Source organism: Phaseolus vulgaris, chromosome 1 (genome assembly GCF_051622355.1).
Source record: "Phaseolus vulgaris cultivar YP4 chromosome 1, ASM5162235v1, whole genome shotgun sequence".
Taxonomy (NCBI): domain Eukaryota; kingdom Viridiplantae; phylum Streptophyta; class Magnoliopsida; order Fabales; family Fabaceae; genus Phaseolus; species Phaseolus vulgaris.
Genome location: NC_143498.1, coordinates 45766236 through 45780525, shown reverse-complemented (window position 1 = coordinate 45780525; position 14290 = coordinate 45766236). Strand labels below are relative to the sequence as shown.

The window sequence follows — 14290 nt, the reverse complement described above, 5'->3', positions numbered from 1 at the left end:
CTATTATTGTTATATTTTCATTCAATAAAAAATTATTGTTTTTAATAATTATTTTATAAGAAATATTTGTCATCAAAATGAAAAAAAGTATTTTATAAAACTAAATAATTTTGACTATTTATTTATAAAATTTAGGTTTTATGATTGTTAGGTTTGAAAGTTAGTTGGAAGAGATTGTGGTGTCATGTATGTAAGGGAGTGAGATCCTATAATGGAGAGAAAAGTGAGAGTCAATGATTGGAAATAGGTTTTATAAAAAAAGACTTGGTTTAAATAAGTTTGTCTTGTTTAAAAATTTATGGTGGAAGTTTGTTCCATTATCAATCAAAGACTTTTATTTAGGTTAGATTTAGTCTTTTTGAAAGTTAGTTTAACTTAATATAAATATTTGTTACACGCAATTTTAAATAATTGTTACTCAATGAGGAAAGAACTCCAAAAAGACAGGTTGATTTTTTCAAAGAGTCTTGTATAATTTATGCATGTGATTCTCATGCTAATTTTCTAAAAGTCAAATTTATAGTAAAACCTTTTTTTTTTTATAAAACATAAATATATCCTTTGATAAGTTTGCTACCATTACTTTAAAAATTAAAATAATTATACTTAAAAATGGTTATTTATGTTTTTTTAATCAAACAAACCAATATGCTAAATTTTAGAATAATCATTTTTTAATCTCAATAATTTTTTTTAAATAAAAGCTTTTTTTTAGGCATCACTATGCAACTTGACATCTCAGTTGTGCTGACAGCTCAAGTAACAATAATCATTTGCCATCGTATGAAAAAAATATTATTAAAAAAGAAAATAAAAAATACAAAAATATAGGAGGATTAGACCAAAACTCGTATGTTAACAAAAATGATACACATGTATATTTATAAATAATTTTAAGAACAAACTAGATGATAGTCTATTATACCAATGAAAAGATTATCTATGAATAAATTCTAAATTAGTCAACTTATCGGCACATGTATTCCCATCACGAAAAATATGACTAACCCTAAACCTGATTTTCCTACAGTAATTAAGACAAGTATTCCATCGATTACAAAGCATCCAAGGAACATTGGTCATAGCAGTAAACGCAATACAAACAAAAACATAATCACATTCCAACCATACATTAGTAACCCCATCTTTTGAGCTTCCTCCATAGCATGTATAACCCCATAAAACTCAGCAACCAGAACAATCTGAACTTCAAGAAACGCAGAGAAAGCTCCAATAAATTCTCTCATACTCCTACCAAAAATATCTCCACAAGTAGCAAGACCAGGATATCTCCTAGCAACCCCCATCAATGTTAATTTTAACCCAACCTGGTAAAAGAAACTCCCATCTAACAGGAAGATGACGAGAAATACCAATACGAGTATTAATATAAAAAAACTTGATCACATTGAAATCCAACATATTATTATTCATTGAAGCTTTAGACGAATTAGCCATTAGACGAGTTAAATCTTTAATAATTTTTTTTATAAAAGCTTTAGTCACTTTTTTTTTTTTTTTTAAATAATATTGCTTAATTTCTTTTCACTCCTAGAAATAGAAACGAAAGTAATACATGGTTTATTTTTCTTATAATTTAATGACATTTTTTTATCTCTTAGATATAAAAGTTGTTGTCATTTAAGTTTTCCATGTTTTAATTGGGTATCCCAATATGACTTTTTGACTCCCGTATTATTTCCAAAAGTAACAATTAAATTTTCAAATATAATAATGATGTGATTTAAGTCCTTAAACAAAATCCGTCTAAGAAGAATCAAAATATCACAATTTTCTAAATAACTAAACATGAAAATGTATTTATTTTAATATTTTATTACCCAAATTGTTCAAAACCCTCCTAAACAAAAGGAAAACAAATTTCATAAATTAATATTTGTAGCATGACATTATCTAAAGATTTCGTTAATTAAATTGTCTATTTAGCACACACTAAACTATTCAATTTCATGAGAGGAACTAAAATAAAAAAAGATACGTTTAAAGATTATATTGATGATTTTTTCAAGACAAAAGTAAACACACATAAAAAAGAGTTTGAAACCAATTATAAAAAAGATATAAATACTCAAAAAGTGAATTTTACAATCAATTCCAAATATGTTATCCCTTTATGCTTTTATATACTTGTTAATTGGAGAGATCCCATTTAGAAGATTTAACTTTTGAACCAATTTTTTTTTATTAAATTATTAGTGTCCTTTTCTTTTTCTTTTAAGAACTTCACAATCATATGCATTATCCAATATGGGTCCATACCTGAAAAAGTTTTCATAAAAGTCAATAAAATTCTTACATCCACACGTTTTATTTAAGCCTACCAAGAAAAAAAATCACCTAACAATTTTATCCATTCACGCATCTTCCTAACCCTAAACCTTTTTAAAAGTGTTTCAATTGTGGTTACATTAATGTGGATGTAAAATCATCTTAGTGACTTTTACTATTTTTTTAATATATTTTTTTGTCAATCTTTTACACATTTTACCAATTTATTAAATTCTTAACAAAGTAATAACATGTTACTAAAAGAAACAAAAACAAAATTGTATTTGAGATGTATCATATTATCTTTAACCAAATTGGTCGAATATGAAAGAATTGGTTAAGTATCAAATAAAAGCTTTAGATATTTGAGGACTATAAGAAAATCAATCAACAAAAATGATGAACTTTTATGTTAAAAAATTAACACTCATTTTGAAAACCAAATTACCAGATTACATCATTAATTAAGGACACTCAAATTTTCTTTTAACATATTTAGAACGTGTAAAAAGATTATATATAAAAGGTATTTTTTTAAATTACAATAAAAATAGGTAAAAAAGAACAATACTTCTCAATATAACGGAGTTTGTGTTTAATTTTATATCACAAACTTGACTTTTACAATTTTTTTATAAAAGAACATACAATTTTATTTTTTTTTATGTAAAGAAGAGCGCATAAACAGTTTACATGAAAATAAACTCAAACAATAAGAATATAAAATATTAAAATTACAAAAAATGAAAATTATTATACAACTTAATTTTTTTTAATTGTAATGTATATTTATATTGTAATTTATTTTAATCTATTTTTATTTTGAAATATAATTTTTAAGAAATTTTATATTATTTATATTTTAAATTATTTTATTTTAAAATATACTTTTTATTTATGAAAATTTAATAATATTTTAATTATAATTTATAGTTTTAAAAAACAATTTTGGCATTAAATTAATTATTATATACATTATTATAAAAAAATTATCACAATAATAAATCATCTAGAATTTTTTTCTTCATTTTCCTTCTATAAAAAAATTTACTTTCTACTTTATTTTCTTTCATTTTTCGAATTCAAATAAAACCTTACTTTCCCTTGTTCAAATCGTTTTACTTCATTTCTTTTTCTCATTTTTCGAATCCAAACAAAACTTAAGATAAATTGTTATCCATCTCTTCATATATTTTTCAAATTAAATCAAGAGAAAGGTTTTGTATAATTTATTTTAAAATTTTAATAAAAAGTGTTTAAAAGTAATGATTAATGTATGATTCAATTAAACAAATGTTACATAAAAACAGAGAAATAATTCCATAGAAAGGTTATTATTATTCCTTATGCCAACAAAATCAAGAAATGCAAAAATTCTCATGCTTCTCTCCTATGTAACATCACCATCACACACACATCACAATCACAAATGGATGCCTAACAATTATATTTTTAAAGGTGTTCCAATCTCAATACCATTTTTTATTTACTGCACTCTTTCAATAAATAAATCACACATAGGAGACAATTTTGTTAGGTTATAGAAACTCAAACTTTTTCTAACATATTTAAAATTTGTCTCTTTTTGATTTTTAATTAATGAGGTTTTTTTTACAAGATAGAAATAATATTGTTAAGCCATTATAAATGGTGAAAGATTATTTTATTAAAGAATTGCATGAATTAAAAATGTAATGAAATTGTAGTAAATGTGTGGTTTGATGATATTTAAGTGATTTGGAATATTGTTGAAATATTGATAACACAAAAGAAGAAGAATAAGTGGAATGAAGCTATAAATAATATGGTAGATGAATGAAGAAGGTCTGAGTCAGTCTCAGAGTCACCCAGATCACACCAGAAACTGAGCTAAAATCTGTAGAAAAGGATTCTTATTAAAGCGAAAAAGGGTTTCCATTTTCGTTCAGCCATCACCAAATCTTCCATTTTTCTCAAACCTGATATAGAAAACTAAAAGGTTGTTCATTCTCGCACGCCACTTTTATGGTTACCAGCATCATCCACACACAGAGGGAAGCATAGTTAAAAAGGCAAAATAACAGAATATTAAAGAGAGCAGAAGAGAGAGATTCACTTCTCTGTCTGTCTGTCTCTCTCTCTCTCACTGTAAGACATTGTTGTACTTATTTAATAGCTGTTCTTCATTATCATTTTCTTCACCGTCACTGTCGTTGTCGTTCTCTGTATTGTCGTGATGTTCTGTTTATCTTCTTGCCCAGGTGCGATATTCTTCAAAGGTTGTAGCTTTTCGAAGAGCTTGATCATTCTGAGACCGACCCAGGTAATTTTTGTTGTTGTTTTTTATTCTCTGTTCATCTATCAGATTCTTTATTCCCATTTTTGTTGTCCCTTTCTGAATTTGGAATGTTGAAGAGCTGAGAGGTACTGGTGCCCGTTGTTTTTTTATGTTTTCGTGTGATGTTCCTCTGTTTTCTCTTCGGGTTCCGTGATGAAATTATCTTTGTTTGCGCTACAATGTGTCTGCAGAATCTGGCACCAGATGGTGAAATGCCCTTTGTTCAATCTCTCACGTTTCCATGACATCATCACAAGTGTAGAAACTTCTCAATTATCACCGACTCTCTCTTCTGAATCCACGTTTTGCTTCACTCAACAAGAATGGCCGTCGATGAAATTGGAATCTCGTCTCCGACGTCGTTTTTTTCTTCTTATTCTTCGGGATCGTTTGAGAGCCGTTGGACCGCGATCCTTGGATTGCCTTGGGTGGAAGTGGTGGCAATCTGTGCCAACTTGACACTGTTTATTGTGTTTGTGTTCGTTCTTTTGGCGAGGAGGGTGGTTGTGTGTGTAGGGGGTGGAGTTAGATTTGGTAAGGACGATGGAACTGGCAATGCCAGCCGCGGCTGTGATAGTGTTGATTTGGAAACTCGTGACGTTCGGATTGGAACGTGGTTCAAGTGGTCGGTGTTCTCTTGTTTCTATGTTCTGTTGGTGCAAGTTTTGGTGTTTGCGTTTGATGGGTTTGCTTTGTTTAGAGAAAGGGATGTGGATTTGGATTGGGGTTTGGCTCTTCTTTCTGCGCCTCTAGCGCAGGGTTTAGCTTGGATTGCTTTGAGCTTCTCGGCTTTGCAGTGCAAGTTCAAGGCGCTTGAGAGGTTTCCAATTTTGCTCAGAGTTTGGTGGTTTGTGTTGTTTGTTATTTGTTTGTGTGGTTTGTATGTTGATGGGAGGGGGGTTTGGATGGAAGGTTCCAAGCACCTGCGTTCTCATGTTGTGGCGAATTTTGCGGTCACTCCTGCTCTTGGGTTTTTGTGTATTGTTGCAATTAGGGGTGTTACTGGTATAAAGGTTTGTAGGATTTCTGAGGAGCAACAGCCATTGCTTGTTGAGGAAGAACCGGGGTGTCTTAAGGTTACTCCCTATAATGATGCTGGACTTTTTAGCTTGGCCACTTTGTCTTGGTTGAATCCCCTGCTTTCCATTGGGGCAAAAAGGCCTCTTGAGCTTAAGGACATTCCCCTTGTTGCTCCTAATGACCGATCCAAGACAAATTATAAGATTTTGAATTCTAATTGGGAGAAATTGAAGGCAGAAAACACATCCAGGCAGCCTTCATTAGCTTGGGCGATTCTCAAGTCATTCTGGAAGGAGGCGGCTTGTAATGCCATATTTGCTGGTGTCACCACTCTTGTCTCGTATGTTGGTCCATACATGATAAGTTACTTTGTTGATTTCTTAGTTGGCAAAGAGATATTCCCACATGAGGGGTATGTTCTTGCAGGGATATTCTTTTCGGCTAAGCTTGTGGAGACCTTCACTACTAGGCAGTGGTATATAGGGGTGGACATCATGGGTATGCATGTTAGGTCGGCTCTAACTGCAATGGTATATCGGAAGGGGTTAAGGATATCAAGCTTGGCCAAGCAAAGTCACACAAGTGGGGAAATTGTTAACTACATGGCTATTGATGTTCAGAGGGTTGGGGACTACTCTTGGTATCTCCATGACATGTGGATGCTTCCTCTCCAGATTGTTCTTGCCCTGGCAATTTTGTATAAGAATATTGGAATTGCCTCTGTTGCCACGCTGATTGCTACAATAATTTCCATTATCGTCACTGTTCCTGTGGCCAGGATCCAGGAAGACTATCAAGACAGATTAATGGCTGCTAAGGATGAAAGGATGAGAAAAACATCCGAGTGCTTGAGGAATATGAGGATTCTCAAACTTCAAGCTTGGGAGGACAGATATAGAGTGATGTTGGAGGATATGCGTGGAGTAGAATTCAAGTGGCTTCGGAAAGCCCTCTATTCTCAGGCTTTCATAACTTTTATGTTCTGGAGCTCTCCTATATTTGTTTCAGCAGTCACTTTTGCTACTTCCATATTGTTGGGTGGTCAGCTGACTGCTGGTGGTGTACTTTCTGCTCTGGCTACTTTCAGGATCCTGCAAGAACCTTTGAGGAATTTTCCAGACTTGGTGTCAACAATGGCTCAAACGAAAGTTTCTCTAGATCGGTTATCTGGTTTCCTTCTGGAGGAAGAATTGCAGGAAGATGCAACTGTTGCCATGCCACAAGGCATCACTAACATTGCTTTAGAAATTAAGGATGGTGTGTTCTGTTGGGACCCTTTATCTTCTAGACCTACCCTATCAGGGATAAGTATGAAAGTTGAAAAAAGAATGCGCGTGGCTGTTTGTGGTATGGTTGGCTCTGGGAAATCAAGCTTTCTGTCTTGCATCCTTGGAGAAATTCCTAAGACTTCTGGGGAAGTATGTTGGTGCCTTTTAGCTTTTGATTCCCTCTTTATTCTATTAATATGTTCATTGACATTTTAATCTTTGTGATTTTTAACACTTTTTACAAAATGCATTGAATTATTTTTCAGGTCAGAGTGTGTGGATCTTCTGCATATGTCTCCCAATCAGCATGGATACAATCAGGAACTATAGAAGAAAATATCCTCTTCGGAAGCCCAATGGACAAAGCAAAGTACAAGAACGTTCTTCATGCTTGTTCACTGAAAAAGGACCTAGAACTTTTTTCACATGGTGATCAGACAATTATTGGTGACAGAGGTATAAACCTGAGTGGTGGCCAGAAGCAGCGGGTTCAGCTTGCTCGAGCACTCTACCAAGATGCTGATATTTATCTTCTTGATGATCCCTTCAGTGCAGTTGATGCTCACACAGGATCTGACTTGTTTAGGGTTAGTTTTCCTTAACATGGAGTTGATCTGTTTAAAATTGTGGATATAGCTTACCCTTTGACATGGTACTGCAGGATTATATATTGACAGCACTAGCAGATAAAACAGTCATTTATGTGACCCACCAAGTTGAATTTCTACCCGCTGCTGATTTGATACTGGTATGTCTGTGTTGTACAGTTTTTTTGGCATTATGCAATAAGTGGCCAAGTTTATGATAATGCTTTATTTCACATTTAAATTTATGAATTGTGTATTCCCGCATGATGCACGATTCAGGGATTCAGTTTTTAAGATGCCCTTTGGTATATCAAAGTGAGGTTTTTCTCTTGATATCCTGTTTGCATTTTAGTTCTCTATATTACGTGAAGTCAGTTTGTGCACCTACTTGCTTCTTTATAGAAGGAATATTTAGCTAGTTACACGTTTTGGTGTTTTTGAACGAAAGAAAAGTCACATCTTCCTTACAATTTTCTTCTAAAAAATAACATATATGTGTGTGTATGTGTATGTATGTATAGGATAAGATCCATTGAGACTAGAAATAAGTAAATATCCTCCGCTGATGCAATTAAATCCCATGCCCGAAGTTATTTTACTTTAAAAAAATAACAAAGTGAGTCACACGACCTTCTTTTACTGTCCTTCAAAATTTGATAACCTTCTTTACCTTTTCTGAAATATTAGACCCCTTTTCCCTTTCTGATACATCAATGAAGCCCTTTTGTGGGTGTTCTTGCTTGTTCGTGATTTGAAGTACTTGATTCAAGTTTTCTATTGTGAGCTGATTGGTTTCCTTGCCTGTCCAACTTATTTTATCTCTAACCTATAACCAATCCCATGAGTTGCTACTTTCACATTCCAAATCAAATTTACAATAGCAAAAGCTTTGACATTTCAAGAAAGGATGGTTTCAGTACAGCTAGAATTAAGTGAAAGCTTAATATAAATTATAATAAATCATTCATAACAAAATGCACTTGACTCCTATTTTCTACACTCGTCACATTTTTTTGTAATTTCCCTTATAGTATAGTTATGGGAGTGCCGTTTGCAACTAGTGCAATTAGCGCTTGGAAGCTTTTTATAGGGAAGAAATATTCAAATGTTTCACATTATATGAAATTTTTATTTTTCTTTTCTCTTGACAAAGTTTTAAGTACTGAAAATAACTTATGTGATGTTAAGACGCTTTTTTCTAAATTTAATTTTCCATTCTTGAAGGTGCTTAGAGAAGGCTGCATCATACAGGCAGGAAAGTATGATGACCTTTTACAAGCAGGAACAGATTTCAATATTCTAGTTTCAGCTCATCATGAAGCCATAGAGGCTATGGATATCCCTACTCACTCCTCTGAAGATTCAGATGAAAATTTATCTCTTGAGGCATCTGTTATGACCAGTAAGAAGTCCATTTGTTCTGCAAATGATATAGACAGTTTGGCCAAGGAAGTACAAGAAGGAGCATCTACTTCAGCTCAAAAGGCAATTAAGGAAAAGAAGAAAGCAAAGAGATTGAGGAAGAAACAGCTTGTTCAGGAAGAAGAGAGGATTAGAGGTAGAGTCAGTATGAAGGTCTACTTGTCATACATGGCAGCCGCATATAAAGGCTTGTTAATTCCTCTCATAATCATTGCGCAAGCATTATTTCAGTTCCTTCAGATTGCTAGCAATTGGTGGATGGCTTGGGCTAACCCTCAAACAGAAGGAGACCTGCCCAAAGTAACCCCCTCAGTTCTTCTTCTTGTATATATGGCCCTTGCTTTTGGTAGCTCATGGTTTATATTTTTAAGGTCTGTTCTGGTGGCTACATTTGGCCTTGCAGCTGCACAGAAGCTATTTTTGAAATTGATTAGAAGTGTTTTCCATGCACCAATGTCTTTCTTTGACTCTACACCAGCTGGAAGGATCTTGAATAGGGTAAGTTCTCTTTGTTGTCATCTATTTTTTTTTATCGTATCTCTCTACCTGTATGGTGTAGATAATTATAACGTGTCACCTGTATCCCACCAGGTATCAATTGATCAAAGTGTTGTGGATCTTGACATTCCTTTTAGACTTGGTGGGTTTGCTTCAACAACAATACAACTTATTGGTATTGTTGCGGTAATGACAGAAGTTACATGGCAAGTTCTACTCTTAGTTGTCCCAATGGCTGTTGCTTGTTTGTGGATGCAGGTAATTAGAAATTTGTCCAGCTTAAAATCTTTCTAAATGCTCTTCCAAAATATTTGCATAAAAGAAAAAACTGCTTTCTTTTGGATAAAAATGAGAATTTTGTTCCTGAGTAAAAGAGAGGATGCACTGACAAAGTACTAGTAATCTTCCAATCTCATTGCATTATTTAAATGTTTGTATATCACCCTATGTTTTAATTTAGTCTAGCCAACAACCAATTCCATTGCAGAAATACTACATGGCATCCTCCAGGGAACTGGTTCGTATTGTTAGCATCCAGAAGTCTCCAATTATACATCTTTTTGGTGAGTCAATTGCTGGAGCATCCACCATCAGAGGTTTTGGACAAGAAAAAAGGTTCATGAAGCGGAACCTCTATCTTCTTGATTGTTTTGCACGACCATTCTTCTGTAGTCTTTCTGCAATTGAGTGGCTTTGCCTGCGGATGGAGTTACTGTCAACCTTTGTATTTGCTTTCTGCATGGTATTGCTTGTGAGTTTTCCTCGAGGAACTATCGACCCCAGTAAGTTCTTTGTCTGATTACTTATTTTATCCTTAGTTTCACAAGTGCTATGCCAAATCTTGGAGGGTGAAGTTTTGTAGTTTTAAGTAGAAAATAGATTTACTTTCACGAGTGGTGGTTGTGGTTGAATGCAATAATGGAAGATTATTCTGTGCTCATTGCTGTTACCTTTTCTCTGTAGGCATGGCTGGACTTGCTGTGACATATGGCCTAAATTTAAATGCACGCTTATCACGGTGGATACTCAGCTTTTGCAAACTTGAAAATAAAATTATATCCATTGAGAGAATATATCAGTACAGCCAAATTCCTAGGGAAGCACCCACTATAATTGAAGATTCTCGCCCTCCATCCTCATGGCCAGAAAATGGGACAATCGAAATAATTGATTTGAAGGTTCCAAGCTCAGCTTCACATTTATTCTTTTTTTGTCTTTTTTTCTTCTAGTCAAATCTTTATTGTTTATTTCTTGATGAATAGTATGATGTCTCCTGGTGTACAGTATCTAATCCTAGGTGTTAGCCTTCTTACATTATATATCTTTATTATGATTTTTGTGCTGCAACTGGCTTTGTCCCATCACGAGTAGAGGAACTCCACTTCTCTTATCCTTACTCTGTCTCTCTTGAAGGTCCGTTACAAGGAGAATCTTCCTTTGGTGCTTCATGGAGTAACATGCACATTTCCTGGTGGAAAGAAGATCGGAATAGTTGGACGAACAGGAAGTGGAAAATCTACCTTAATTCAGGCATTATTTCGATTGATTGAACCAACTAGTGGAAGTATCCTTATAGACAACATAAATATTTCAGAGATTGGCCTTCATGATCTTCGAGGCCATCTCAGTATCATCCCACAAGATCCAACTTTATTCGAAGGGACCATTAGAGGCAATCTTGATCCTCTTGAGGAGCACTCAGATAAAGAGATTTGGGAGGTTAGTATTATTTCATACCTCCATACTTTTATTGCACAGCTTGTATTATCTGTTTAGAAAACTGCTTATGAAGTTTACTTGTATTCAGTTTTGGATGTCTATGTATAGTAACAGTCAAATTATTATAAGAGAAATGGAAATATTGTTAATAAGGCAGGATTAAGGAGTAACACGAAGTTCAGGATATACAAGCAAAGAGATCAAACAAACTGATATTGATAAAGGGGGAAAATGAGAACATGAAGCCAATAATATAAAGAAAAACACTCCAATATTTGGTTTAGAAGTAATCTATGCAGTAAACTTCTTCCAAGCCGAGCCTCCACTGTCGTCATACCTAACAAACTTCCTCCACATATGCACCTTCCGTGGATAAGAAAGAAAACTTACCACATATGCCAAAAATAACCTTCCATTCGAGCTAAATGTGGTATGCAAAAGAAACTTGGGTACTTGATTACTTGTTCATGAGTGACAAGTAGTTTCAGTGCCTAATTTGGAAGACCGTGTGCTTAGCCTGATTAATATCACACTCCAAATCCAATAAATCACTCTATATCTTTACTCCTAAGCAAAACTCAGTATAAGAAAATAGACCAATAAGCTTTGATTTTTGAAAATTATTGCTATTTGAATAGAAGTTTGGGCGTTATGTGATCATTGGGTTTTAATTTTTCTCAGGCACTTGACAAGTCTCAGCTTGGAGAGGTTATCCGTGATAAAGGACAACAGCTTGATACACCAGGTAGGTGACCAAAAGAAATATGAAAAGCCACAGTATCTTTCCCTCCCACCCCTTAAAAAGAAATAAACAGTGTTAGTTACAAGTAGCCATCTTAACAAATACTTTGAAATCTGCAGTTCTAGAAAATGGAGATAATTGGAGTGTAGGACAGCGACAACTTGTTGCTCTGGGCCGAGCACTGCTGCAGCAGTCAAGAATACTTGTACTGGATGAAGCAACAGCATCAGTTGATACCGCCACAGATAATCTTATCCAGAAGATTATCCGAAGTGAGTTCAAGAACTGCACTGTCTGCACCATTGCACATCGTATACCTACTGTCATCGACAGTGATCAAGTTCTTGTGCTCAGTGATGGTGCGTATAAAAGCATCATGTCTTATTCTTCTTCATGACTTCTATCCTTTTTCTTCTTCTCTATTTATATATAAATTTGCATAATGGTTCTTTAGTGTGTGCTTCTGAAGTTATCCTTTGGATACTTTTTGCAGGTCGAGTTGCAGAGTTTGACACACCTTCAAGACTATTAGAGGACAAGTCTTCCATGTTTCTGAAGTTGGTGACTGAGTATTCATCACGTTCGAGTGGTATACCAGAATTTTAGATCAAATGGAACGTGTTAATGGTTTCTTAATGTGGTGGCTTAAGACAGTTCAAAAAGTCGAAGCAGGAAGTGATGCCACCTTGCATGCAACTGGTGCATTCGAGGCATGCATAGACACGAATGGAAACAAACAAAATAAAAAGGAGAGGTTTGTGCCTCATCAACCAAGCATCCCACTGGCAGAAATTTGTTTGATTCTTCCCCTTAAAATTGAGAAATTCATGCATGGTTAGCATGCTTTGTAACACAATAAGAGTATCTGTGATTACAGGAAAGCACCGAAGTAGTTTGTAGAATGAGGCACTAGGATTTTTGCTTTGTTAGAAAAGTGTAGAGTTTAATCTAGTTGTGTATTCAACAATTTTCTTGTAGTCAGAAGTTTAGATGAATTAAGCTCATATCCATCTCCTCTCTAAATGTTATATTAGTAGTCGTTTCTAAATTGTTTCTTATTTTATTGTTTTTCTTAATTTTTATTACTAATAGTATTTAAATATATTCATCATGCTTAGGGATTTTATAATGAGAATGTCATGAATGTATGGGCTCCAATGTTCTAGTTTTGGACCATTTCCAACAATGATTCAATCGTGGCCTCATTAGCCATAAATTAATATACATTTTCATATTATATTATATGCTATACCAAGAAATAAGTTCCATAAAATTTTTAATTATCACAAAATTTATTTTTTATACTCTGCTTGATATAACAAAACTAATAATTAGAGATTCAATAACAATAGTATTTTATACACATTGTCATTCGGCTCTCATTTGACTTAATAATTTAAAAAGGTTCACATTGTTCCATTGGGACTTTTTCTGCACAATTGTGCCTGTCCAACATGAGTTCACATTGGGACTTTTTCCTAAAAAAAACTATTTTTACATTAATTTTCCAAAGTGCTGCTCCATTTTTTTTTTAAATCTATATAAATTATATTTAAAAATAGAACACCAAAAATTGTCTCTTTGAAATGGATGTGATTTGAATGCTGCCGAATCCAGTCAGAATACCTTTGGCAAGATTCTTCCTATTTTCCACTTAGAGTGTGGTTCAAGTAATTCCAGGAGATCGAACATTGGGTTCCTTCAGCAGTAGGAAACCTTCGGATTCAATCTTAACTTTGAGAAAACTGAGAAATCAAAACCATGTGACAGCAGAAACCATAATATTCCCCATAGCAGCAGCAACTCACACTCCTCAACCAGTGATGACTCTCTCATGGACTCAAAATTCAAGAATGACTCCTTTGAATACATCAACTTGGATGGCAAAAACGTGGGTGCCACGATGCACATTCATCATAGAAGCACGAAGGGTGACCCAAAAGATTGCTGTTGCATCAACATTTATGTGAACAACAATGTTCAAGGTGTCTCAAATTCGGTGTTGCACGGTAGTGAGGTAAGGATGAGAGACCCAGGAGTTAGTTTATACTTTGAAAACTTGAAGTTTGACAGAGGAACTCCCACATCGAGCAATAACTTTTTCTGGCGTAACAGATTTGGGTTTTGGCTTTGCATGGTACATTTGTTGGCTCTTATGTTTCTCTTGGTGCTTCTATTCTCAACTAGATCCATCATTATTGTCTTCTAATTAAACTAGGCATGCTATAAATTCATCTTTAGGTGTTGGATTCTTTTTGGGGCATTATATGACAATGCTAATTATGTGTTCATGTTTGACTTCATCTTAGGTTGTGTTGTTGCTTTCATGTATGCCAAGGTCAACTTTAAGAATGTTAGGAATCATAATTAACAAATTCTGGATGCTTGGGATCTATAATTGTTTATAAGGCCTGCATTGGATCAACAC

General features: G+C 34.0%; 1 protein-coding gene across 4 annotated transcripts; it reads left to right on the top strand.

The window, feature by feature from the left end:
* Positions 1-4044: 4044 nt before the first annotated feature.
* On the top strand, positions 4045-12910 carry LOC137814334 (ABC transporter C family member 5). Of its 4 annotated transcripts, none has more exons than XR_016521733.1 (14): positions 4045-4416; positions 4530-4591; positions 4798-7044; positions 7161-7481; positions 7556-7642; positions 8706-9203; positions 9307-9401; positions 9495-9659; positions 9889-10183; positions 10365-10579; positions 10815-11120; positions 11802-11865; positions 11982-12221; positions 12356-12910. XR_016521733.1 is itself a non-coding variant. In XM_068617018.1 (13 exons), the coding sequence occupies exons 3-13, from the start codon at positions 4930-4932 to the stop codon at positions 12466-12468; spliced, it is 4617 nt and encodes a 1538-aa protein (XP_068473119.1). In that variant the 5' UTR covers positions 4045-4416; positions 4530-4591; positions 4798-4929; the 3' UTR covers positions 12469-12910. The 4 variants fall into 4 exon arrangements, 2 of the variants coding, with proteins under 2 accessions (XP_068473119.1, XP_090159912.1); XR_016521731.1 differs by having other exon boundaries at positions 9275-9401; XM_068617018.1 differs by having other exon boundaries at positions 8706-9401.
* The last annotated feature ends 1380 nt before the right edge of the window (positions 12911-14290 follow it).